The sequence below is a fragment of the Petromyzon marinus genome, chromosome 3 (assembly GCF_048934315.1).
Source record: "Petromyzon marinus isolate PM22_M1 ecotype Great Lakes invasive population chromosome 3, UKy_Petmar_22M1.pri1.0, whole genome shotgun sequence".
Lineage (NCBI taxonomy): Eukaryota > Metazoa > Chordata > Hyperoartia > Petromyzontiformes > Petromyzontidae > Petromyzon > Petromyzon marinus.
In genome coordinates, this window is record NC_133669.1 from 25,575,286 (window position 1) to 25,602,294 (window position 27,009).

The 27,009-nt window shown below is 52.3% G+C and overlaps 1 protein-coding gene across 7 annotated transcripts in view; it reads right to left on the minus strand.

The window, feature by feature from the left end:
• Positions 1-27,009, minus strand: part of LOC116957907 (netrin-1-like) — a 111,563-nt gene that overhangs the window by 73,074 nt on the left and 11,480 nt on the right. Inside the window, exons 2-3 of one of the 7 annotated variants that reach the window (XM_032980415.2) lie at positions 16,340-16,454; positions 9,775-11,061 (exon numbers count right to left, since the gene is read on the minus strand). In XM_032980415.2, the coding sequence (XP_032836306.2) occupies positions 9,775-10,954 (1,180 nt within the window). In that variant the 5' untranslated portion in view covers positions 10,955-11,061; positions 16,340-16,454. Of the gene's footprint in view, positions 1-9,774; positions 11,062-11,610; positions 12,131-16,339; positions 16,455-27,009 lie in introns of those variants that run through there. The other 6 variants (XM_032980400.2, XM_032980407.2, XM_032980385.2 and 3 more) reach the window with 6 other exon arrangements.

A 27,009-nucleotide genomic window follows, 5' to 3' on the forward strand; every position in this document is an offset into this window, starting at 1 on the left:
AGTAGTCACGATCCATCATAATTCACACGAACTTACAAGCGTTGAGGAGCAATGGCTGTGTTGGGGTGGCAATACTGTGCTTATATTTAATACATAAAACATATATACATTTTGGGGGAAATAAAATTGCATTAACAGCCCAAAATTGAAATCGATTTTTTTTTTTTATAACCAGACTATGACTAAATCACCCCGAATATGCCCTGCCATGTCCGATCTTAGACGCGAAGCAAAGTTGAGGCTGGTTACTACTTGGACTGGTGACCACGAGTGATATCCAGGTGCCTTAGGTGCGGGGTTGTGAGCTGGCCATGAAGCGGCGGTGCAGCAGTGAGTTCTTGTACAGAAGATGATCGATGGATTCGCTCCGCAGTGTATGTGGAGCGAATCCACCTCGGCATAGATGTTGTCCCCACGTGTGTGCAAGTTTTCTCCGGGTGCTCTCGTTTCCTCCCACACGAAGCCAAACACCCACGCCAAAAGTCTTGGTCTCAGGGATACTCTCTTAGGTAATTAATTAAAGGCCACTCGTTCTAGAGAACGCACGACATCATCCAACCCGTTAAGATAAGCGAGTGGGGCTTAGGCAGGAGGAGTCACGGCTAGAAGGGACGATGGACGATTGTCAAGAATAACAGCGGAGTGGCAGCCAAGGAACGGAAGGCGTCCGGAAGGACGTCTCCCGTGGAGACGGAGCAATGGGATCGGTTCATGTGCAGGTGCTGGACGTATAGTTGAGGTGGCAGGCAGCTTGCAGAGGCCTTCATACAGCAAGCGGTGAATTGGCTACGGCTGATGATCATCATCATTACAATAAAGCCGTAAAAATGAAACGGACTGTAACACGTGTGTTTCTAGAATAATTAATTGAAGCATTCTAGAATGCTTTAATTTAATTTCAGTGGCTTGGCATTGTTTAAAAAAATATATGTTCAAAAATACTTTCGTGTGTTAATTTGATTTCATCAATAAACACCGCGTGTGGTTTGCCGATGTAAACGTTTCAATTCCCCCCGAAACATCGCAAGAGTGCGGCTGAGAAGCGCACCGCGGCGGTACAAACTCGAAACGCAATCGCCCACGGCGCGTCCGCTCGTGTGTACGAAGGTCGTTAAGTGGCCAAATGAAGAGCGCTTCGTGTTGCTCGGGGCGCGAGTGTCATTTCTCACGAAGCCATGGAGCCGGGCCCCTGCAGCTGCGATGTACGTGGCCTGTCTCCCAGCACCGTGGGGGCAGCGAGGGGTTGGTGGATCACACGAAAAGTCGTACAGCTGACTCCCTACGCGTGGGCATCTCCTGCTTTGCCAATATGTGGCAGCGCAGCAAGTGAGTTAATTTCCATCCGCTTCCATCTGTACGGGGATTGAGTGTCAGCCCACCTCCCCCTAGGTACTGCGTTTTCCTCCCACATGCATGGACACTTGTTAGGAACGCAGTTGGCCAAACATGTCAAAAACAACTGTTAGCTTTTGACAATTAATGTTAGAATGTTCTTTAAATCTGAATTTTTTTTATCACAATATATGATTCCATAAAAAAAAATTCATTTAGTGCCGAATACAGAAGGACTGAAAGAAGACAATGAGCATGACGGCTGTCTCTTATTTTCTGAAGCACACCCACGAGTTATTTCTCATTAATTAATTAAAGTAAAAAAAATATATATATATTTTGGATCAATGGGCCCCAAATACATTTTGTTACATTGCATTCACTTTCCCTGTGTTCTTGTCTTTCAATTTCAGCGTGAAATTAATGTATAGACATCGATCAGAATGTATTGAACGCCGTGGTTCTGCTCTGCGGCGACGAGTTGCCGGAGTGCGGCTGTCTGCTGTTGCTCACGGAGCAAGTTCTGCATCAGCCAGCGCTCGGACTCGACATCGACGTCCTGGCGAGGAATAGAACGAAAGAGGAGAATCTTTCCGATCACTGTGCCCTGGAAAGGCAAAACAGTGAAGATTTGGAATTGTTACAGCCATCGTGTGCTCGCGGAAAAAAAACCCCGTACAGTCCCCCCAGCGATTGCTTCACGCTGTGCAATAGACCAGGGTATTTGGGCACGATTATGCAATCGCATATCGCTTATTGGTCATTTTATGAGAAGCTTTAACCTGAACAACGTTTACAGCAAGCTCAGGGTCACCTATCCACAGAGGTTAGTATGAAAATCACCTTCTGGTTATGGACCTAAAACAGGGCAGCTGCCACAGTGGTACAACGGTCAGCAGCTTGCTGGACTCGCCATGCAGAACGCTCCGGTTCCATTCCATCTCCTGGCGTGGCGGTTTCAACAATGGGGAGGGGGTGGCGTAAGTAGCTGAAACCCTCCACCCAGCGCCTCATCTGTCCACCCAGCGGGTGTCAATGGGTTCCCTGCAGTGGGTCGATCGTTTGGTGGGAAACGTGTCGGTACGTCGAGCTCTCTCCAGCACGGCTGATCAACGTGGAAGAGTGGACCAAATAGCGTCTCGATGTCGCTCTGGTGGAGGTCAGCTAATTGCAGGGCAGCACCTTTAACTACCTTGTGGCTGCACCCAGCACGACTGCCGGAGAGAGAAGAGGTGCGGGGTAGTTGACCTCCGGGGCGAGGGTGTCTCTCGCAATAAGAGGGCGCCGCACCCTGTCATCAATTGGAAGCTGAAGCCGTCCGAATTATATTGCCTTTTGCTCTCCTGAACCCTCGAGTCGATCCGTTGACCCGGGATTTTTTTACGCTCCGCTCCCACCGTGACAACACGAGCCTCCGACTCGGGGCACCCTCCCACCCCCCCCCCCCCCAACTCTAGCCCGCGACCGAGCGTAGAAAATCTCTCGCACCTGCGGGGGCGATGAAACCGGAGCGTCGCGAGGAGCGGGGCACCCTCTCCCACCGCAGCCTCCGCAACCGGCGCAACCCGTGCGGCCGGCCGGCCGGCGCGACGGCGCGGCCCTGTGTATTTGCTCTGGCCACCTCCCCTTTGTTTTGGGGTCTGGCTTTCGCACCGGGCCGGGGCACGCAGAGGGCAGCTGCGAGCAAAGCGGGGCTTTGTGCCTCAAGGAGCGTAGGCCCCCCCCCCCACCACCACCGAAGGTACGGGCCGAGGAATTCGGACCCAATAAGCTCACAACAAGGGTTACGGGGCCGTTGAGAAGAAGAAGAGAAAATGATACCGCAATTTGTAACGTGTGACGGACGAACGGCACCGCTGAGCGCCAGAGGGAAAGATTTGCTCGCTGCCTTCCTTGTTTTGGCGTTAAGCCGTTGTGGGTTTTGAAATCCCTTGCCAAATTCTTCGGCCCATTTAAGCCACTCCCCTACGAGAGATCGGGTGAGTGGAGGAGGCGAGGAAGCGGAGAGCGGAGGGAACGGCAGTCTCCGCTTTGACCGATAACATTCAGACGTACATTTTTTTTTTTACATTCGTGCATCTAACTGGCTTGAGACTCAAAAGTGAAAGTAATTTCCTGCCCAAAAGAGCAATGAGGCCGTGTCCATTCCCTGTTCGCAGCCCGGAGCGAGTGGTGAAAATTCCACATTCCTATGGCAGAGATATCACCCAATAGGACAAGGAATTATTGTCTGCAGTGTCAATTTCTGCATGAAGGACGGCATTGGCTGTCGTCTTGATGTGAGCTCCGCCTTCTGCAGTGAGATCGTTCAGTGTTTGGAAATTTCTAGAATTTAAGTTTTGCCAACCAGCTGGCTCAGCGGTCGCGTGAGCGGGTCGCAGTCGGAGAGTTGCGAGTTCATATCCTGCTTTGTCGATTGCCTCAGCCTATCATCCTTTTTGTGGGGTCGATAAAATGAGTGCTCCTTTGTTACGACGTCAACAGTGGTTGTCCTACGTATAGACTCACCCCCACCATATGAACGTGAAATTTCCACCACTGGCTCAGGGCTGTAAACAGGAGATAAACACGACTTTGACATAAAGGTACCTGGGCTATGGGTTGCAGGCACAAGCGCAAACGGGTGTTTTTTTTTTTAATTAACGGAGCTCGTGAGATAAAGACAAAGGCAGACAGGCAGGCAGGGGATGAGGGAAGCATGGTCCTTGCCTACACTCTGTGCCAAGGTCAAATTCTCTGGCCCTGCCAAGACACACCACTCTTCTAAACCATTTTCATAAATGATTTGCTGGAAACTGTAGAATCTATGAAAGTTGCCAACGGGCTGCAGTGTATCCCACACTGATAAGAACAGTGCGAGATGGGCCGAATCAAAACAACACAGTTTAAAAAGCAGTCTCCAGCTGTCGACACGTGAACAGAGGGAGAGAGAGAGAGAGATCTTGTCTCGACGCTATATTTTAGGATGTAATTGTTCCCTTACTTGTTAAGGAGTTGAAACACGGCAACAAAAAAATACAGATTTCTTAAGATGTTTTTTTTTTGTAATGGTAAGTTGTAAAAAAAAGAAATTCTTGATGATAAATTAATGAGCAGGTTTCTTTCATGTTGGTATTTGCTTACATTCTGAGGGTACAGAATGGTTTGAAAATGCAATAGCCTTATTGGTAAAAAAAAAACATTCGCATAGACCATGATGTTTAATATTCTATGAAGAAGGGCCATTGCCAAAACAATAGCATGTGCTATAAAACAGTATATACATACTGTATATATATACACACAGTATATACAGTATATATACGATGTATATATACACACAGTATATATATACAAAACATAGCCTGTGATATATACAGTATATACTGCGCTCACCACTGAGCCACCAATCCCGCAAATAAGCAAGCAAAAGACCTGTAAAGCCTCGTGTGTGATCAGCGAAGGGGTTAAGTCCTGCCGGAGTGTCTGCCGCTTCAATCGGAGTCGGGTGCGACCCGCAATGGATTAGAACCTCCCACTGGATGAGCCGCCCTTAAATGGCGCGATGCGAATTGCAAACAAATTCCGCGTGCGAGAATTGTCGTCTGAGCGACGGAATCCCATTTTTCTTCTGTTGAATGAATATAAATTCCTTAATGTGGTCATTGTTAAAATAATCGAACCAGCGACCTCTGGATTGCAAGTCCAGTGTGCTAACCATTGCACGACCTCAGGTCACTTCGTAAAGTGCCATCTTACGTCATTGCCATCGCGGTCCAGATCTCTTCCCTATTCGCACCACAAGGTACCTGAATGAATGTGCAACTGGATTAGCAGTTTCACCGATATCCTGTGAAGCACACGTGATCGTGACGCAGCGTGCCGGGAGATAGGAGCAGCAGAGACTGGCGTTCCCGTTATCGACTGCACAGACTTTTACTCCGACGGCAGATGTCCTTGCTAACCATCGTGATGAGGCATTCTTTCTAGGGATGCAGCGATATATTTTACTCAAACAGCTCAATGAGCATCATCGTCAATCATGATCAATCCACTGCCAGATATAATGGCTCCCAAACCCGCCACCGCCTCTCGTAAATAAGTGATGCAACGCGAACCGATCTCATTGCTCCATCTCCCAGGGAGACGCCCTCTCATGAACATGCCTTGGCTGCTACTCCGTTATTACTCTTGACCATCGTCCCTTCTAGCAGTGGCGTGTCCTTGCCCAAGCACACTTCTTAACAGTTTAAATGAATGGTGTAATCTCAGATGAAATTTTACAACGAAAACAAACTAATTTTCTGAAGTTCTGATTGGCTCTGATTTCCAAACATCTACAAATCCCATGACATTCCACGCCTAACAAAGTAATGCGGATGGAAGCTGCCAATTCAAAGTTTTCAAGGTTTTTTTTATAGACTGCATATTGTTTGTAAACTTCTCTTGCATTTTTTTAATGGTTGTGTTATTTTAATTATCAACATGAAGGAGAGTTTTGTTGCCAAACAAATTGGCGAACTTTGGGTTAGAAAAAGTGAAACGTACACTTCCAAAACAGTCTCACGACCAGATTTCTGGTCAACACAGGCCTAGGAAAGATCGGTCGGCATGAACTCCAGAGCCACGGGAGACGCGCAACGACTGAGGTTGAGAACGGTCTCTCAGGGCAAAACCTCGAGCCACATCTGGAGGCAAGGCTACAACAATAAATAACCTCCGGCTCGCGACGGCCCCTGTGCACGGACATCTCACGCAGAGCCCCCATTCCGAAACGGCAATCGAGCGCTCGTTGCACCAACTCGGCCATCTGGTGACAAATCTGAACGAGGTCGGAGCTCCGCCCCTCCCCCCCCCCCCCGATGATGGCCGAGTGAACAAAAATTAGCCCGGAAAAAGTGAGCAGATAATGATCTGCTGCGCTGCTCCTGCTGCTGCTGCTACTGCAACATCGGCAGTGGTGTACAAACACATTCAACAACAACAACTAATACACAGACACATTCAACAACAATAACTAATACACAAACATTCAACAACAACAAATTCACAAACACATTCGTCAAGAACACTGTGGCCTAAAAAAGAAACGCTGTGTATAAAAGGCGACGTTTACGACAATGACTCTTCGCCATAGTATAGAGAGAGACCAAGGGAGGTGTGGTCATAATTAAAGTAAAAGTATCGTAGAACGGCACGTGGAGAGGAATATACGAGTGAAACAGCGAGTGAAACGTGGAAGAACTAAAACCGCTACTCGCTCCACCGCGCTCACTCGTTCACGCAGAGGCAAAGGTCGCTCCCCGTATAGCCTCAGCAGACTTTCGGTGCAAGCGCTGTTAGCGCGAGTGTGGGACAGCAGCCGTGAGGACAGCGCCAGATTATCCGAAGGTTTAGCCCACGGGCCGCCAGCATCGGCCCGCGACCAACGAGGCCAACACAAGTTGCCTAAAGGCTTACATTATTACGTTGCATAGCGAGCGAAATTGGGTGTTTCGGTAAAGTCACGTAGATAGAAAAAATATAATAATAAATCACGACGTTTCGATCGCAAAACAAGCAATCGTCCTCAGGTGGAAAAATAGACCCAAGATTATGAATTCCTGCAGTCACGAAAGCTTTAAGGCAAAAATATATGTTATGTTAACCAATTAAATTAGTTATATCGCAAGATAAAACCTGTCGGTCAAAATATCCTTAATTAATTGCAATAAACAAATCATATTAGATGTTCTCTACGTATTCATCGGTTACAAAATAAATACTCAGACATTATGCCTCCTCTATTTTTCTATCTCCACACCTTAACCATATTTCAGCAGCATTGATTTAACAGAAGCAAACTCCGCACCGTGTCTTTGCTTGTGCTCCTGTTGAACCAATGCTGCCTGAAATTACACGCTGCCAAAAGGCCATGTGTCTGATGGGATGTGTAAGAAATACTGGCATGTGGAGAGATGGATAATGTGACGGAGAGAGTGCGTATGTATATTGTACTACGGTCATGAATTCGACTGCTTTGATCATGGGAAAAGAAGCGACGCTAATCTCGTGAATGTACGTCCACGGAAGAGACCTATCGCTGTTTGATAACCTATGCAATGGTGCCTTACGTTTAAAGGACATAACCGGCATACACATGAAGAAAATAACGGTAAGCACATTCGGATTGAAGAAAATAAAACGCGAACTATTTCCGCTGAACAGGAAAGGAAACCGGATATCAGTGTAACCATTGCGAGAGGCGTAAAGCGACACGTCGTGCAGAATACCATACATAGTACGGCACAGGCTGCACGTTAGCATCGCGTTTTACGCCGAGATGTCGATACACGTGCGAATGCTCGGCCAAGTATAAATACACCAGAGACTGGCAGCTGACAAGCCGCTGTCTGTGCCATCCACGCGCGTGCATAGAGCACTGGGTAGCACTCGACATGGGCATTCTGCTGATGGTTTAAAAAAAAAAAACGCCTAAATATAACGACACAAACGCGCGAACGCGCACACAGGTCACGCGCAGCTCTTGAGAGTCGCGCATTCAGAATGTGCCCTCGCGTCCGTTGCCCCGATAACAATTCGTGGGGAATGCGTTGCAAAACGTGCGTGAGCAGGAACGTTTTCAATCAGAGCAATGCATTGGAAGGGCCCCGCGCATTCGATCGGCAAAAAATGGAAGCGACTTGTAGCGCCACGTACACCAGAGAATAACTTCGACTCATTGAGAAACGCCATAACTGTGGCCCCTCAATAAGAGAACTGTGCCACCCCTAATTATGAATAACTGTGCCCACAACTGCACCCCCTAATCATAAAACGACTGCACTCCCGTAATAATATCATTGCTACATCCCTAATAATGAAATAACTGTGCCTAATAAGAGAACGGCTGTACCCCCCCCCGTCCCCGTCCCGATAATGGAACAGAACCCTGTACAATAGAATGACTGTGCTCACGAGTTAGAGAAAAATTGCGTACGCTTAATAAGATAATGTCTGTACCCCCCTAGTCATATAAACTGGCACCCCTGCAACATATAATCACTATAACCCCATAATATAATCACTATAACCCCAGAATATAATCACTGTGCCCCTTAATAAGGGAACAAGTGAGACACCCAAAAAGCGAATACGAACGCCTCGGGACCACGCACCACCAATCAGCACCACTTTCATCCCCAATCAGCACCACTTTCATCCCCAATCAGCACCACTCTCATCTCCAATCAGCACCACTCTCGCCCCCAATCAGCACCACTCTAATCCCCAATCAGCACCACTCTCGCCCCCAATCAGCATCACTCTCGCCCCCAATCAGCACCACTCTCATCCCCCATCAGCACCACTCTCATCCCCAATCAGCACCACTCGCACCCCCAATCAGCACCACTCTCATCCCCCATCAGCACCACTCTCATCCCCAATCAGCACCACTCTCATCCTCAATCAGCACCACTCGCACCCCCAATCAGCACCACTCGCACCCCCAATCAGCACCACTCTCATCCCCAATCAGCACCACTCGCACCCCCAATCAGCACCACTCTCATCCCCAATCAGCACCACTCTCATCCCCAATCAGCACCACTCTCATCCCCAATCAGCACCACTCGCACCCCCAATCAGCACCACTCGCACCCCCAATCAGCACCACTCTCGCCCCCAATGAGCACCACTCTCATCCCCAATCAGCACCACTCTCACCCCCAACAGCACCACTCGCACCCCCAATCAGCACCACCAATCAGCACCACTCGCACCCCCAATCAGCACCACTCGCACCCCCAATCAGCACCACTCCCTACACCCATTCAACTCTACTCGCACCCCCAATCAGCACCACTCTCACCCCCAATCACCACCACTCGCACCCCCAATCAGCACCACTCTCACCCCCAATCAGCACCACTCTCGCCCCCAATCACCACCACTCGCACTCTCAATCTGCACCACTCGCACCCCCAATCTGCACCACTCGCACCCCCAATCAGCACCACTCGCACCCCCAATCAGCACCACTCGCACCCCCAATCAGCACCACTCGCACCCCCAATCAGCACCACTCTCACCCCCAATCAGCACCACTCTCATTCCCAATCAGCACCACTCTCACCCCCAATCTGTACCACTCACACCCCCAATCAGCACCACTCGCACCCCCAATCTGCACCACTCGCACCCCCAATCAGCACCACTCGTACCTCCAATCAGCTCCACTCTCGCCCCCAATCAGCACCACTCTCACCCCCAATGAGCACCACTCGCACCCCCAATCAGCACCACTCTCACCCCCCAATCTGTACCACTCACACCCCCAATCAGCACCACTCTCGCCCCCAATCAGCACCACTCCCTACACCCATTCAACTCTGCTCGCACCCCCAATCAGCACCGCTCGTATCGTGAGTATCGTTGGAGCCCCCCGCCCCAACCCCCCTGCGCGCCGCACGCCGCACGTACCCACGCACTCGTTGGCGTCGCGGGCGGTGGCCCTCTGCCAGGGCCGGTCGTGGTGGAAGGGCTTGCACTGGTCGCAGTCGGGTCCCGCAGTGCTGTGCTTGCAGTCGCACGCCATGGCGCCGTCCCGCTCGCCGCGCACGCAGCGCGCCGCGTGGCCATTGCACTTGCAGCGGCCGCCCACCTGCAGGTCGGCCACGGCGTAGAAGTGCGAGTCGCGGGCCCCCTGCGACAGGTGCGGCAGAGCCCCGGGGCCCTCCTGGAGGGGGGACTCCGCGGCGCCCCCCGGGTGATGGGCGCCGTCGTCGTGTGGCGGCGGCGGCGGCGCGGGCGCGTGGAGGCGGCTGAACACCACGCGGATGTCCGTGGCCGTGACCCAGTCCTGCAGCACGGGGCTGCTGTCAAAGTCGTGCGCCGAGGGGCGCCCGTCCAGGGTGCTGAACGCCACCAGCCCGTCTCCTGCAGCCGACGACGATGAAGAGGATGCGGCCGCGGCTCCCTGCGAGCGCGCCTCGAGATGCGCGTCCGTGCAGAGCGCCTCCTGCTCGTTCTGTTTGGTGACGGTCGCCCTGTTGGGCCGCGCGTACATCTTGCGGCACTGCGTCGAGTAGAACTGGAAGGGCACCCACGTTTTGCCGTGGTCGGCCGACTTGAAGATGGCCATGGACTCGGGGCGCACCGAGCAGAACTGCAGGCTCACGTAGGTCACCTCGAACTTCTTGCCGAGCGCTAGGCTGAGCGTGACGTTGAGCGGGGGCTGCACGTTGCTGTCGGACTGCCAGCACGTGAGGTTGTGCGGGTTGTTGAGGTCGGTGAGGTAGGCGGGAGGGTGAGCGCGCTTCGGGTCCGAAGCGTCGCACACGTGGCACGAGCGCACGGCGGCCACGCCACCGCCGCGCTCCTCGAGGAGGCCACCCGAGCAGAACCGCGCCGGGGGCTTCCCGCACGAACTCGAGGCGCGCACCTCCCTGCCGAACGCGGCGTTCACGAAGTCCGGGATGCAGCGGCGAGGGTTGCCGGCCTCATCGCTGCACGGGTCCGGGGGCAGGCCCTGCTGCTGCGCGGCGAACATGCTGAGGCCGTAGCGCGAAGCGGCCGAGCCGCCGGCCGTGCACCACCCGCAGAGCGCGCACAGAGCGAGCAGCAGCCCCGCGACGCCGCCGCCGCCGCCGCCGCGCTCCATCGCGTGGACGCCGCGGGACGAGAGCTCTGGGACGCGTCCACTCCTCTTGGATCCGAACGCAGGCCCCGGATGCGAGCGGGGAAGCTTGAGAGCGGTCGCCGGATGATCTGCGCCGGAGTGAACGGGACAACAGAGGGGTTTCGTTGAAAGGTCAGCGTCGCCCGCCGTGAGCGCCGGCAGTGCGTCTGTGTGCGGCTCCGAGCGCTGCGGCCCCAATGTGACCGACGAGTCGAGTTGAGCGTAAGAAATATCTCGATATGAAATCAATATCACGATCACGTGATATACTTTTTTTCTGATTCGAGCGGCGATATTGAAATGGAGGAGGCAGTGATTGAACGAAAAAGGCGATAATTCTGCTTTGCCTTCTGAGTCCTCCTCTCGGCAAAAATCCGAAACTCACGTCCGAGCATAGAGACATTCAGTCAGATGATTAGAGACAATTTATAAAAGTTCTACGTGAAAAATATATCGCATCGTAACGCGAACAGAGCGCGACAATTATCGCGCGCACGTGAACATACACGCCACGATGCGTGTATACAAATATACATCAGCACACACATACATCACAATACGTGTGTATATATCCAGCACGCACGGGTACCGATATATTGTGATGGGCACTCGTGAAGATTAAAAAAACACACGCGTACGAGACGACGGCGATCTTACGAGCCTTCAGAGACGTTGCGAGCTCGCGCCGTGCGTCTACCGTGGCTGAGGAGCGCAATGCTGCTGCACCTGCAGGCGAGCGGACTGCGCTTCGCTACCTGCAGCGGCTACTGCTGCATCTCCAGCTACTGCCGAGAGGTTAGAGCGAGACGGCGCAGTGGTCCCGGGTAGGGCTGATGGGTCGCGCTACCTCCCACGCAGCTGCTTTATCGGCACAGCGAGAGAGAGGGGGGGGGGTGAGTAGGAGGAGGGGTTGGTGGTGTAAATGAGGGGAAGCTTCACGCACAGTTTAATTAGAGCCCGGTTTCACCACCCGCCTCGACGCACGGCCCCCAGCCCTCATTAATTTATTTATTTGAGTGTCGCTGCCCCTAGCGCCCTGCCCTACTCCCCGTTAAGAAGCAGCCGCACAGCGTTGGAGAGCGCCGCGAGGGGCCCCTGCGGTTTGGTTAAACAGCCGTGGTAATATCATCGTCGTCGCCGTCATCATCGTCGTCGTTTTAAACACCGTCACGGCACAGACCCAAAACGCCAAGGGCCCCACAACAAACAGCGCTATTGAAGGTGTCATGGACAAGGCTTTCAATGTTATAAGACACTGGAAATCACTCTATTACGGAGAGATATGATTTCTATGCCACGTGTATGATATACGAATATATGTCGTGGCTATTAGCGCAAGGCGTACGTGGTTCAGTGGCACAATGGGTTAGCGCGCTGCGACCTGAGTTCAATCTCTTGACTTTACCGAAAGAACCAAAGAAGATGAATCATTGCAGTCACGAAAGCTTTAAATCGAAATTTACTCCGACCATGGCTTATACATAAGTGGCGAGTGATATATCTGGAGCAATCTCCCTGCACCATCCCCTTCACCAACCCGCACTGACGAGTCTGATGAAGCGTGGTGGTGCGGCCAGTCGACACGCAAGAGTGAGTGGGGATGCCTTCATTCAGCAGTGGACTTACAACGCAGCGTGTTAATGCGTGTTTGTCTTCAGAGTAGCCGAAAGGTAACGGCTTGGTCGCGCCTCTAACACCCGCGTGACTACTCATACGCCACGTGAATCTGGCTACGGCTCGAGAGTCCATCACTCTGTAGGTGGCAGTCTGCATTGTCCGGCGGCTGTTAATGCGTCGGCCGGGAGCACCGTTCGAGTGGCGTTCCTTATCAGCGGCGAGTGGACGGAATATATACACACACACACACTCGGAACACACACACACACACACGCGGAATACACATACACACGGAACACACACACACACACAGAACACACACACACACGGAACACACACACGCACGGAACACACGCACGCAGAATACACACACGCACGCGGAATACACACACACACATGCGGAACACACACACACGCGGAATACACACACGGAACACACACACGCATAATACACACACGCGGAACACACACACACACAGAATAGACACACACACGCGGAATACACACACGCGGAATACACACACAGAATAGACACACGCACGCGGAATACACACACACGCACGCGGAATACACACACACACATGCGGAACACACACACACACACGCGGTATACACACACGGAACACACACACGCATAATACACACACGCGGAACACACACACAGAATAGACACACGCACGCGGAATACACACACGCACGCGCGCGGCAGTAAGGCCGATCAAGGTGAATCGTGAACACACAACCACGAGTCCCGCCCCCACGATGTGTATTTGGTGTCCGCGTGCATTGCCGGTCTCGGAGAGAGGTGTTGCAGTGGCGCTCCGCTACGAGCCCCGGGCCACGCGCGTTCGATGATTACCGATCACGGTTAACATCAGTGGAGAATATCTGAAATCGGTCCAGGGTCTCCCCTAGGATCAGACTTAAATGAGTTGTTGATGCGGTGTGTAAACCATCAACAGTGTGGGGGGGGGGGGGGCTGGCAAAGGCGGGCCGGGTATAACGCTGGATACACCACACTCTCGTGCGTCGGCCAAATCTTAATAGGTGATTGCAAACCGCACTTATTGCCACCAGGGCCGGATTAAGATTTTGTAGGCCCCTGGGCTACAGATACTGTGAGGCCCCCAGTAATAATTTCAAAAGGAAAACAGGGTTAAAGAAAAATCTATTTATTTTTACAAGGCTAACAACAAATAAAATTCAGCATTCACAAGTAAAATAACTTTTCATTTAATCTCTGGAGGCCCTCCAGCTGGCGGAGGCCCCTGTGATGCAGCCACTAAAGCCCCGTGCCTTAATCTGGCCCTGATTGCCACCAGTCTGTAAGGCACGACACGAGGTGTCTGCCTTGTGTGTGTGTATGACAAGCCGATATAAATACAAACCTCTACGAGCCTCACGTTGACCCCGCGTGTTCGCGAACCCGGAGTTATTGTTTTAATAAAGCGGCTTACGTGTAAATAAACTGCGCGTGGAGTTTACAATGAGGCTCTCGCTCTCTCCCTCTCTCACTCGCTCACACTCGCCATGCAGAACGCAACCAGCCCCAAGGCTCGGCCGGGTCAGCCAAGGCGCAACACGGGCGTGGTGGTGCAGGAGGATGATTGACTTAGCCCAGCTCAGCTCCCGTGTGCGACTCCCGTTGGGAGCCGCGATTTCTCTCCCCCGTAACCACGCGCCGCGCTCTTCCTCTTATTCAGCACGGGCCCAAATGCCCGAAAATGTTCAGCGGCCAGCAACAAACAGCACTATCGCAGTTTTATAGACAGGTAAGAGTTCCAAGGTCCAAGCATAATTCTGCGGACACGTGCCTGGTGGATTTAATTAAAATAAGTAAATTAAATGTTAATGAGGTGAGATTAGAAATTGAGCAATGTACAAAACGGCTTATGGCCACATCGCCCGAAATGCGCCGATCTCTCTCTGATTTCGGAAGCTAAGCAGGTTTGTACCTGCACAGCGCTTGGATGCTCACGTGGTGGTGAGCAGAGGGCGGTCACACAATCCATAATAGATGTTTTTTTGGGGGGGTTAGATCGCGTAAATATATAAATGTGTTCATAATAAAGGTTTTTGGGTTAGATCGCGTTTATTTATAAATTGCAAAAGCAAAACATTACAGTAAGATTGGGTACAGTACACAAAATTCAAAAACTAGTATCTTGCACTAAAGACGCATTACCTAAATTATCAACAGAAGGTGTATATCGGATTAATTGTTTGTGGCAGCTGCTACATTGGACAGACGGGACGTAACATCAGCGTAAGACTAAAAGAACATCAGAGAAATATTAAATTATCTCAAACACAACTGTCGGCAGTGGCAGAACATGCTTGTCAACAAAGGACACTCAATTGATTTTGACAATGTTGCAGTGGTGTGTAAAACTAATTATTACTGGCAAAGACTAATTAGAGAATCCATTGAAATTGAGAGGAACAAGAATAACTTTAATCGCTCTGGCAGCTACAGGCTTAGTGCGGCCTGGAAGCGTATTATTAAATAATACACGTTACATTTTGATTTAAAGAATTACTAATCTACAACTCATTACTAATCATAACCAATGACTGATTACTAATCGATTATATAATTACAATACCCTCCCCTCCGCCTCTAATCACTGCACCTGATATGAGTTAAGTGATGACGTCACCCTGCTGCTCTATATAAAACCGGGAGCAAGCGAGGGCTTTACCATTCTGGCGAATTGCCCGATGATGCTGGATGTATTTACCAGCAAAACGTCGTACTCAAACTGTAAATGTGGATTCACTCTTAATCACACCGGTGGGCTAAAGTAGTGAATTGTCTTTTTGTCAACGTGACACTTTTTTTGCTGATTGTCCGTGTCGGGTGGTGGAGGGTTACGACACATAAATAAACGCGATCTAACCCAAAAACCTTTATTATGAATAATATTGGTTGCGAAAGCCTACATGTTAAACTGATATAAATGTGTTGTTATACCCGCCTGATGAAGCAATATGTAATTACGGGCGAAACGTCGTACTCAGATTGTAAATGTTGTGGCTTGGCTCTCCAACACACCGGTGTGTGTGTACTAGTGACGAATTGGCACGTTCTGTTTACGTGACAACCCTTACTAGTTGGCTATGTCGGGTGGTGGCGGGTTTAACGACATATTTATGTATTTACGCAATCTAACCCGAAAAAAATCATTTATTATGGACAAACAACCGTCTGAATGGGTTTTGATCGTTCGTGTCTCATCGACGGAGTCGGGCAACTTAAACCAACTGCTCGTGACCTGCTGCACCTTCGTAGGCACGGCCCCTCTCCCTGCTCAAGATGGGTCCTCGTGAGCAGTGCGGACAACCAATGTGGGCCAGGGTGTTCCAGACAGTGGGACAGCAGTGGAGAAGAGTCGACCCCCCCCCCCCGCCCGCCCCCTCCTACACATCAAGCGGATCTCCCCTCGGCGTGAGCTCACAAATCACGGCGCTCGCCTCAATTGATATCCACAGTTGCGCCGGCAGGAGGTGCTGGAAAGAAGCGCGCAGGCCAAGTTGCGTGCGATATCCAACGGAGCTTCTCGTTCAACGTGCGCATTTGCTGCGGAGAAATGATCGAGTTTACGTCATGGCCGATGGTGTTTACCGAGGCGTGTTATGTACATTGGGTGGTGGCACCGCCGGCATTGGAAAGTCGGTGTAATAATAACCGGCGTGTGCAATCAAACAAAAGGTCGCCACGCAGGAACAACGCCGCTCGTTTGGCCGCACCTCGAGAGTTTTCCGGCCATTGGTCGCACACCCACGGCGCGCCCTCTCGACTGGCGGGCCAAACGCGGATCCCGGGAACGCGCTTCGGGTTGGCCCCACCGAGAATCGGATACCGCTGGTGGAGACATCCAGGTAACATGACACATGTTCGCGAGACAACATAAATCATTTTAACACAATTGCTGAGCACCGGCCCGAAGATCCAACACGCCCAGCGGCCGGAACAAACGGCACGGCCAAAATTGTAATCGAAAAGAGTGTAACACTTTTCTTAAATTAACCGAGGTTAGTATAAGAGGTTTGGAGAAGAGACGATGGGAGGGCATTCTAAAGAGGAACGGTGCGAGGGAAGAAGCAGAACAAGAGGCGTTGTGAGTTGCAGTGTGGTATTTGAACATAGCGTGGATGACATCCGAGTCCTCCACATGGAAATTAGAATCATTTGGTGAAGTTCACGGGAACAGTAACCATAGTAGTAGCGATAGAAGAGTGATAAGGAGTTGACTGCACGCCTGTGAGCGAGTGCCTGAAGTGAATCGGTGAGTTATGGATCAAGTTAATAAATGAGCACATGTATGCTCATGGCATTATGTGGCCCATCGGAAAACAGATATGCACATTGTGTATATTTATATAGCCTTGCACTACACGATCGCAGTTGGCGTGGATGCAGTGCGAAAAGTAGGGAGGAAGTGTGGGGGTGGAACGTAGCTCGTTCTAGTTACCCCCCCCCCCCATACACGCACCTCCCCCTCCCCCCCCCTTTTGCTGCCGCTCCCCCCGGGGTCTGATTGGGATCTCATTCCGGGCTCGCCGCCGCGCGGCCTTGCGGACTGCCCGCTCGAGTGTCAACGTGCGTCACGTGTCGCGTTGCGTACACGCCGCGTCATTCGTGCGAATTGAATCTCACCACGCAGCAGTGAATGTGGTGCGCGCGCAGTTTACGTGCGGCGGGGGGGGGGGAGTCGTGGGGCGATGATCCACGGATTATATTTACATTATTGTGTAAACCACATGCAAATTATATGCGCGAATGTTACGTGTTAGTCAAATGGGGCTAACGCAATTGTACGAACGGGACGGCATAAAATAAACCCGGGAAGCAATACTAATGAGACGATAGAGACTGAAAACGAGGCGACAAGTACCGATTTATGAATGGAATTGCGGAAGAGTTCAATGGCTCGCCGAGTCGGGTCAATTTTAGTCGCCTGGCGACATTTACGCTGATTTATGCGACAATGACCCCCCCATAGACATTCACGACGGACGGAACGCGCTGTTCGTGTAACAGGTAGATTATAGAATGGCGCGCACATTTGCACAATAACTGATGGTAAAGCATTTCAGATGTCGTGAAATACGAGACGCGTATCACCCCCTCCACCGCGACTGATGAGAACCAGATTGAGAAAACATCCCCAGCCAGAGTATGACACCTTTTCATTCCCTGTTTTTAAACATGCACTGAAAGTGTTCAGCCACTTGCTAATCCTCTGCCAGATTGATGCCCCTCGGCAATGGGAGTTGTTTGACCATACTTCACCGCGTCGATCAAATGCGTGTTGGTAAAGACAGGAACTGGCCCACGACCGGCTCGGGTATCACTCGATACCGATGTTTGCCGTGACCGAAAATCGAGCCCTCTACCGCTGGTCGTGCATTCGCTATTCGATTTAATTATCGGCCACGGCCAACATCAGCGGCGAGTGAAATGTGAACCCGTCATAGGCCCAAACCCAAGCGCGGTGCGCTAACCACTGCGCCACCGCTCCCGTACGTGCCCCGTTACGCAAAGCTGTGCGCGGCACGAGGGCGCGGTGCTGACGAATGCATCGGACATCGGAGGTTCGGGGCGCAGCTGAGAAGCGTTCAAGGGGCGGGGGGGGGGGGGGGCCGCGGCTGCATTGAGCGGTCGCGCGCGATTGCTCCGCGCCGCGCGAAATCGAACGAAGAACTCTCGCGCGCTTCCCAGCGAACGATCGCCATCGGCGCATGGGAAGCGAACGGCGGCGCGAGCCGCGGCACTCGGTAGCAGGGGCCTCATTGTGCGTGCGCTTTGCTTCGTCCTTGCGTTTTGCTTTGCCGGAGCTTTCTTGACGTTCTCGCAGCTGTAGTTCGCGTCTTCCAGCAGAGCGCGTGATTGTGCTGGCGGTGTTGCGTCGAACTAGGATCCATATCCTACAGAGAGCGTCCTTGCCTACAAACATCTGGCAGTTGACCACCATTGGTTTCGGAGACCTTGCTGATGAGACGCTAAACGTCAAAACCGGTCCACGGTTTGCGTTTGTTAAACCGATGCTGATTAACGAAATAGCACTCTCACGAGGCCGTGTGGCCCTATGGGACGTGTAGTAAATATATTATGTTATCGTAGTGTTTGCGCAGAGGGACAGGTACCGGGAAGGGGCCATATTGTCGGGGAGATGGGGTCGAACCGGCACCCCGTGGATTACGCTCCAAATCACTGCACCGCTGCGGTAGCTCCTGTACATCAACACAGCACACGCCAATGGCAAGGCCACACCTGCGCGTTCACCCTCTATAACAGCGTTAGTCGACCTTATTCTTATTGGCTGCGTGGCCTGCTCGACCGCGATGCGGGGAGGACCCGCACGGGGAGCTCGCTCGGCTCGATGGGGAGCATTCGAGGTAAAGCTCACGCCGTGGATCGGCTGCGCGTGGCTCTCACGTGTGGACGAGCGAACTGCGCCCAGCGCCAATGTTTATCGTGCAGTCGTTCATGCCGGCGGGCATGCATTGCGCGTTATCCATTACAAAACGCAACCACCGATGCTCCGAGCTGGATTTTTTTGCCACAGCCCTTTGAAACGTCTCCCCCGGCGAACCCCCCCTCCCCCCCAGCCCTCACCACCCCCACACCGCGTGGCGTCGTCGGGGTTCTTTGAATATACTTCACCACGCTGGTCAGTGCGCGTTGGTGAAAGGGGGAGAGGCGGAGGGGACGAGAGCGGTTTAGATGTCACTCGCCGATGATCTCAGCGATAATTACCGGGAATCGAACTCATGGCGCCGGAGTCAAAGCGCAGCGCTCTAACCACTCCGCCGCCATCCCTCACTTCTCCGTGGTCAAGTCGACGTCGTGTTCCACTGAAATGAGCATTTGAGGCGGTGATCATCTCAAGTTGACATTCCTGAGCCAGCGGCGGAAATTCCACGTGGATACGACAACAGGAGCGATTCCATCTGCACGCGTATACCGCGCATCGATATTAACGAGTGCGTTACCCACGCGCGCAGGCGCTCGGACGAAGCCGATAACTTGGATCCATCGTGATCCTACAACGTGGCGCTGCCAGCAGGGCCGGATTAAGGCACGGGGCTTCAGGGGCTGCAGCCCAGGAAGGGCCTACAGAGATTAAGTGAAAAGTTATTTCATTTGTGAATGCTGAATTTTATTTGTCGTTAGCCTTGTAAAAATACAATTAGTTTCTTACCTTGTTTTCCCTTTTGAAGATATTACTGGGGGGACCTCACAGTACCTGTCGCCCAGGGCCCTACAAAATCTTAATCCGGCCCTGGTTGACATGGCCAGGAGCTCCGCACGTGCCGGAGCGGCCTAGCGCCCACGCCTCGTGCACGTGCGGCGGACACGATCAGCGGCACGCAACGCGTGCAGGAATGGTGATGTCACCTTGACATGCACGTCATGCGGGGGGGGGGTCCTCATTGTTCTCTGTTATTGTCACCCCTGATCGACGTTGGGTGATCGTATAAGCGAAATATGTTCACTTGCGATATATGTGCAGTGTGAGTTGGGAGCGGCAGTGTTACGGTTAGCGCACTCCGTTACGAACCTGGCGGCCCGGGTTCGATTCCCGCTCACGGCCAACATCAGTGACGATTATCTGAACCGGTTCTGGGCATCCCCTAGGTCGATTCAGCCTCAAATGAGTACCTGGTGTGGTGTGCAAACATCGCCATTCGGGAGACAAAGGCGGCCGGGTGTGGTACTGGTCACCCAACCTCTTGTATGCCGTGCCGGCCTTCATAAGTGCTCGCTGACAGCACTTGCCCCAACAGTCTGTTACAGCTTTACGGGGAATCTTTGTCTTTGCAGTAGGGGAGCGGTAGGGGAGCGGTAGGGGAGCGGTAGGGGAGCGGTAGGGGAGCGGTAGGGGAGCGGTAGGGGAGCGGTAGGGGAGCGGTAGGGGAGCGGTAGGGGAGCGGTAGTGTAGCGGTTAGCGCTACGCTGCGCTACGAACCTGGCGACCTGGTTTCGATTCCTGATCACCAGTGACGATTATCTGAACCGGTCCTGGGCCTCCCCTAGGCCGACTCGGCCTCAAATGAGTAACTGGTGTGATGTGTGAGCATCGCCACGAGAGAGACAAAGGCGGCCGGGCGTGGTGTTGGCCACTCACCCCCTTGTGTTCCGTGCCGTCCTTTATAGTTGCTCGCTAACAGCACTTCCCCCAACAGTCTGTTAAGGCTACACGGGGGATCTTTGTCTTTGTAGTGTGTGGGAGTATGTAATGTGTGTGAAGTGTGAGTGAGTGTGTATGTATCTGTGTGAGCGTCGACCGGGACTTCAAAAGGCGCTCGCTCACAGCACTTGCAACAGCAAGCCAGTTTTGTCCAGATGGGAACCTTTGTCGTTGTATGAATGTGTGCGTGAGTGTGTGTGTGTGGTTGTTATTTGTGATTGCGAGCAACACAGCACCGGTAGAGGAACAAAGTCCAACGTTTCATCTGTAATGGCCTGGTTTGGGGATCTTCTATATGCCCGAGGATCAAAGAGAGTGCAAGTGAATGGTAGAAGACGCCAGTGCTGCGAGCGTGTATGTGTGCACAAATAACCTGTAGGCGTACAGCTACGTAGCCTTCTGGGGGAAAGTGCTGTCTGCGAGCTCCTAATGGTGCACGTGACAAATATTTCAACTGGGACCAGTTGAAATGTTTGCCACTGTTTTTTGGCCGTGAGCGGGAATCAAACTCGGAACGCCGGTTTCGTAGTGCAGAGCACTAATCACCACGCTCCCCCCTCCCCTAAAAAAAAGATAAAGATCCCTCGTGTAGCCTTAACAAACTGTGGAGGCAAGTGTTGTTAGCGAGCACACCTATGAAGGCCGGAACGGTACACGAGGGAATGGGTGGCCAGCACCACGCCCGACCGCCTTTGTCTCCCCAGTGGCGATGTTTACACACCGCACGGGGTACTCATTTGAGGCTGAGTCGACCTAGGGGGGAGGCCCAGGACCGGTTCAGATAATCGTCACCGATGTTGGCCGTGAGCGGGAATCGAACTCGGCGTCGCCAGGTCCGGTAGCGCAGCGCGCTGACCGCTACGCCACCGCTCCCCACACGCAGACACAGAGGCACACGATTCACGTTGGTAGTAAATCGGGGATCAAACCGCCTTGGGAGGACGCTGCGGGTGCACGCGCCGTGTGCGTTGCGTTGGCGGGTTCTCCGTCGTCGTTGTTGTTATTTAAACATGAGGAAGGCATATGTGACCCGAAGGGGGCAATAGCTTTCCGGAAAGTGCAGTCAGATCTACGCGGAATAAACACGCGCGCTCACACACACACACACACTCCCACACACTCCACAACGACAAAGATCTCCCCTATAGACTTCACAGACTGTTGGGGCAAGTGCTGTTAGCGAGCACCTATGAAGGGAATGGGTGGCCAGCACCACGCCAGGGCCTCCTTCGTCTCCCCAAAGCTGATGCTTTATACACATCGCGTCAGGTACTCATTTGAGGCTGAGTCGACCTAGGGGAGGCTCAGGATCGGTTCAAATATACGCTACAGTTGTTGGTCGCGAGCGGGAATCGAACTGTAGTCATCGGGTTCGTAGAGCGGTGCGATAACCACTTCGCCACCGCTCCCCATCACACATACTCAATGACTCACGCATAGTGCCTCCCCCCCCCCCTTTGATCAGCACAGGAACGACAGTAGCCGCGGGTGTCATGATCGCCGCATGGCAACGTCAACCGAACGAGAAGTGGCCTACGTGATTGTTCGTGGCCAAGTCATCGCCGAACAGATACAAACTACACTGTAAACATTATCCGGACACTCCGTAGTTTGAATAACAGCACACATACCTGCTCTCCACACCGGCACATGTACTGTACTTCTGAGCAAATTGTAACGGGGTCTTAAAGACGCTGACGATTGCTTTTGATATGTGCGTGTGTCTCACGCAACGATCCCCCGTGCAGACCAAACAAGTTGAAGAGAGAGCGCTGTTCGTGAGCATCTATTAAGACCATTATAGCGCACGAGGAAGTGCTGGAACCAAAACCATGGCTGGAAGTCTTTGACTTTTCAACGCCCCATGTTTCCACACTACATCGAGTATTTCATTTAGGGCTTAGTTGACCTCGGGCAGGCCCCAGTGCCGGTTCAGACATTCGTCACTGAGTGTTGACCGTGAGCGTCATACGAACGCGGGTCGCCGGGTTCGAATGGCTCTGCGCTAACCACTGCGCCACCGGCCCTCCCTCTCTCGCCCGCCACACACAGAGATCGCTATCGCTCTGCGCGCATCGCGGGATGCGGCGCGAGCCACTTAACCTGATCCACACACCCCCCTCCCCCCCTGCATATCACGGCTGCCTCATTTCAAAGGCACGCGTTGCGTATTTTAGGAGATTGCCTGAGAACGTCACCATTACCAACCTCTCTCTGTCCACGGGCTACGCGGCAGGGGCCTTTGACGAAACGTTTGCCTCTTCGATACGTTTCCCTTGTAACTTGTTTCTATTTTTTGTGACGTGTGGTTACGCACAACTTGTCAACGCAATATCGCGAGAGGAGCGGCTGCCGATCGCTCCTCATTGCCGTACTTTGCTGTCGCCACACGGGCCCGAGTGCGAGTGTCCGTGACGACTCTGCGCGTTGCTCAAACGCACGCAACAAAGACAAAGATCCCCCCCCCCCGCGGAGCGTGCAGAGTCTGCGGGGACAAGGGCTGTTAGCGAGCGCCTATGGAGACCGGAACGGCGCGGGAGGGAGTGGCGCGGCCACAACCCAAGCCCCGGCCGCCTTTGTCCAACCAAAGCGCGCGATGTTTGCACACGACACTAATTTAAGGCTCAGTCGACCTAGGGGAAGCCCACCCATACACACACGTCACTTTAAAAAAATATATATATATGGCCAGGTGAGAGCACAATTATTGTTTCCATAAGAGACCCGAGTTTAAACTGCGACCACATAAAACAAAAAAACCTTGTTCTACCCTCTACGAGCTGATTGATATTCTTATATATAACTATAGATAAGTAACACACATATATACGTGTGTGGTGTATCTCTCTGTTTCATCACATCCACACAGATAACCACCACACTTGCAGGTCACAACAATACGTGCAACTCAACTCACCACACTCACTACAGATCACGACACTCAACTTTCTGCTTCTTCCCTCGCACTGATCTACTTCGGAATTCCCTCCTCCCGTCGTCTTCACAATAATATCCTATCGCTGTGTTCAAGAAACGCGTGAACTCTTTACGACTGCGACTTGTCATCGTGCCGCTTGTTGCTGGCCGCTTGACGATTTGGTATTTGCTCATCAACTATATATATTTTTTAAAAACTTTTTTAAAATGTGCATAATCTGTCCTGAGCAATGGAAAAATATCATGATATAATAATGCGCGTGTGTATATATATACAGCACAAAGCAGATATTACAAACATTAACCAAGATTCGACAATCGCAAAACATAGGCAGGAAAACACACACAGAGGCAAGAAAGGCAATTTAAAACATTCCAACATAAGATTATAACACTAATTAAACACACACACACACTGGGGTATAATTACATTATTTGGTTGATGCTGCGTTTGCAGCGCTGCAGAAGCACGCAACGGACAAACCCAACACTCGTCGTCAATAGCACTAGCCGAGAAGGAAGAACAAATATTATAGGCGACGTTTTGGGAAATGGTCCTTCCTTGTGTGCTACGAAGGTACTACTAAGTAGCGCCGTTGTCGGAAACGAGATGTTATGAACTAGAATGTGAGTTTTGTACACGCGTATAAATGTGCGCATTCCGATTGTCGAGCGCAAAGATGCCGCTGTTCTCACAGAGGCCGAGCAAAAAGGAGTCCGCGTGGGTGTGAAACGTCCCAGTGAGCGCCGTTCGTTCTCCCGCGAGAGCCACGCTCTGGCAGCGATTCGCCGATTCGGGGCTCCGCTTCACCCGCTCGTCATCCTCGCTCGAGTAACGTGGCATGCGCATCGTTCATTCCCCCGCGAAATCCGCTGAGCCCGGACCTAAGAGCTGCCGTGACTCCCTCTCCCCTCTCTCTCTCTCGCCCCGTCCCCCTGCTCGGGCATCGTGGAGTTACAGAGGAGGGCCACGCACAGATAACAACATAACGTACGGTCCCTGACCATGCCACTGCTGGATGAATGCCTTCCCGCGCCGCGCCGCTCACTGTACGCCCATGAGGCGGTGACGTGGCTGCTTGTTGCAGAGGTTCACGGTTCAAAATCCGACAGGCCGCCCTGGTTATTATTGTGGGTGTATTAACCATAAAATACGACGCTCGTCTGCTTCCCAGTGGACGTTAACGATTTCTAGACCCCATTCGAGATGACGTTATACAGTAGGTCATTTGTGTGCCGCGTCACGGTCCAAATTTTCCAAATTCGAAAGAAAAAAAACATTCTCGCAAATTACTCGCTTTGGATCACACGCGGAGATATGGCCCCCTGCTGCGAAACACAGAAGCCCCGTGGTGATCACCCCGCGCTCTGGGAACGAAAGCGCCAATAGCCAACGAGCCAAACGATTCGCTACTACAATACTCACGTGCATATGAACGGCGCGTCGAAACGCACATTGCTTTGCTCGTGTTATCCTGATGGCATTGGTGCAAGCGAAACCGAACGAATTGATTCGTGACCACTCGTCATGTCTCTCCGGGGTATTTTAATATTCATGCATTTGGCAGACCTGCTCACTATCCCCGAAACCCCCACAGCCATGCAGAGCTCGGGCGAGAGATCAAATAAGTCGTCAAATCACGCGTGACGCATGGCGTGTGGCAAACACGGCTCGCCCGAAGGGCAACGCATGAACAAATAAATAATACCCTGACATATTCTTGGTTTTTTTCCATAAAGTCACGTAGATATAAAATAAAAAATAAAATAAAAAATACAATTTTCATTAAAAATAAAAATAATAAATTGAAAATAATAAAAGCAAAAAACCCACAAGAATATGAATTCCTGCAGTCACGAAAGTTTTAAGTCAAAATACCCTGCCAAAAAAGATTCGTTTCATGAGCGGTACGAAAGTGCAATATTCAGCACGCCGCGACCCTGCGATCTGTCCCACCCACGTTTGTTTAAACGCGGGCGAATCTCTCGACTTGACCGGGACTCGACTGGCAGCGTGCGCCCTGCTCAGCAGCTTCTGGCCCTTTCTGCTGCTGCCTGAGTGGTCTCTGCTCAGCAGCTTCTTACCCTTTCTGCTGCTGCCTGCGTGGTCTCTGCTCAGCAGCTTCTGGCCCTTTCTGCTGCTGCCGTGCGCTCTGCTCAGCAGCTTCTTACCCTTTCTGCTGCCTGCGTGGTCTCTGCTCAGCAGCTTCTTACCCTTTCTGCTGCTGCCTGCGTGGTCTCTGCTCAGCAGCTTCTTGCCCTTTCTGCTGCTGCCGTGCGCTCTGCTCAGCAACTTCTTACCCTTTCTGCTGCTGCCTGCGTGGTCTCTGCTCAGCAGCTTCTTGCCCTTTCTGCTGCTGCCGTGCGCTCTGCTCAGCAGCTTCTTACCCTTTCTGCTGCTGCCGTGCGCTCTGCTCAGCAGCTTCTTACCCTTTCTGCTGCTGCCTGCGTGGTCTCTGCTCAGCAGCTTCTTACCCTTTCTGCTGCCTGCGTGGTCTCTGCTCAGCAGCTTCTTACCCTTTCTGCTGCTGCCTGCGTGGTCTCTGCTCAGCAGCTTCTTACCCTTTCTGCTGCTGCCGTGCGCTCTGCTCAGCAGCTTCTTACCCTTTCTGCTGCTGCCAGCGTGGTCTCTGCTCAGCAGCTTCTTACCCTTTCTGCTGCTGCCGTGCGCTCTGCTCAGCAGCTTCTTACCCTTTCTGCTGCTGCCTGCGTGGTCTCTGCTCAGCAGCTTCTTACCCTTTCTGCTGCCTGCGTGGTCTCTGCTCAGCAGCTTCTTACCCTTTCTGCTGCTGCCTGCGTGGTCTCTGCTCAGCAGCTTCTTACCCTTTCTGCTGCTGCCTGCGTGGTCTCTGCTCAGCAGCTTCTTACTCTTTCTGCTGCTGCCTGCGTGGTCTCTGCTCAGCAGCTTCTTACTCTTTCTGCTGCTGCCTGCGTGGTCTCTGCTCAGCAGCTTCTTACCCTTTCTGCTGCTGCCTGCGTGGTCTCTGCTCAGCAGCTTCTTACTCTTTCTGCTGCTGCCTGCGTGGTCTCTGCTCAGCAGCTTCTTACTCTTTCTGCTGCTGCCTGCGTGGTCTCTGCTCAGCAGCTTCTTACCCTTTCTGCTGCTGCCTGCGTGGTCTCTGCTCAGCAGCTTCTTACTCTTTCTGCTGCTGCCTGCGTGGTCTCTGCTTAGCAGCTTCTGGCCCTTTCTGCTGCTGCCTGCGTGGTCTCTGCTCAGCAGCTTCTTACCCTTTCTGCTGCTGCCTGCGTGGTCTCTGCTCAGCAGCTTCTTACTCTTTCTGCTGC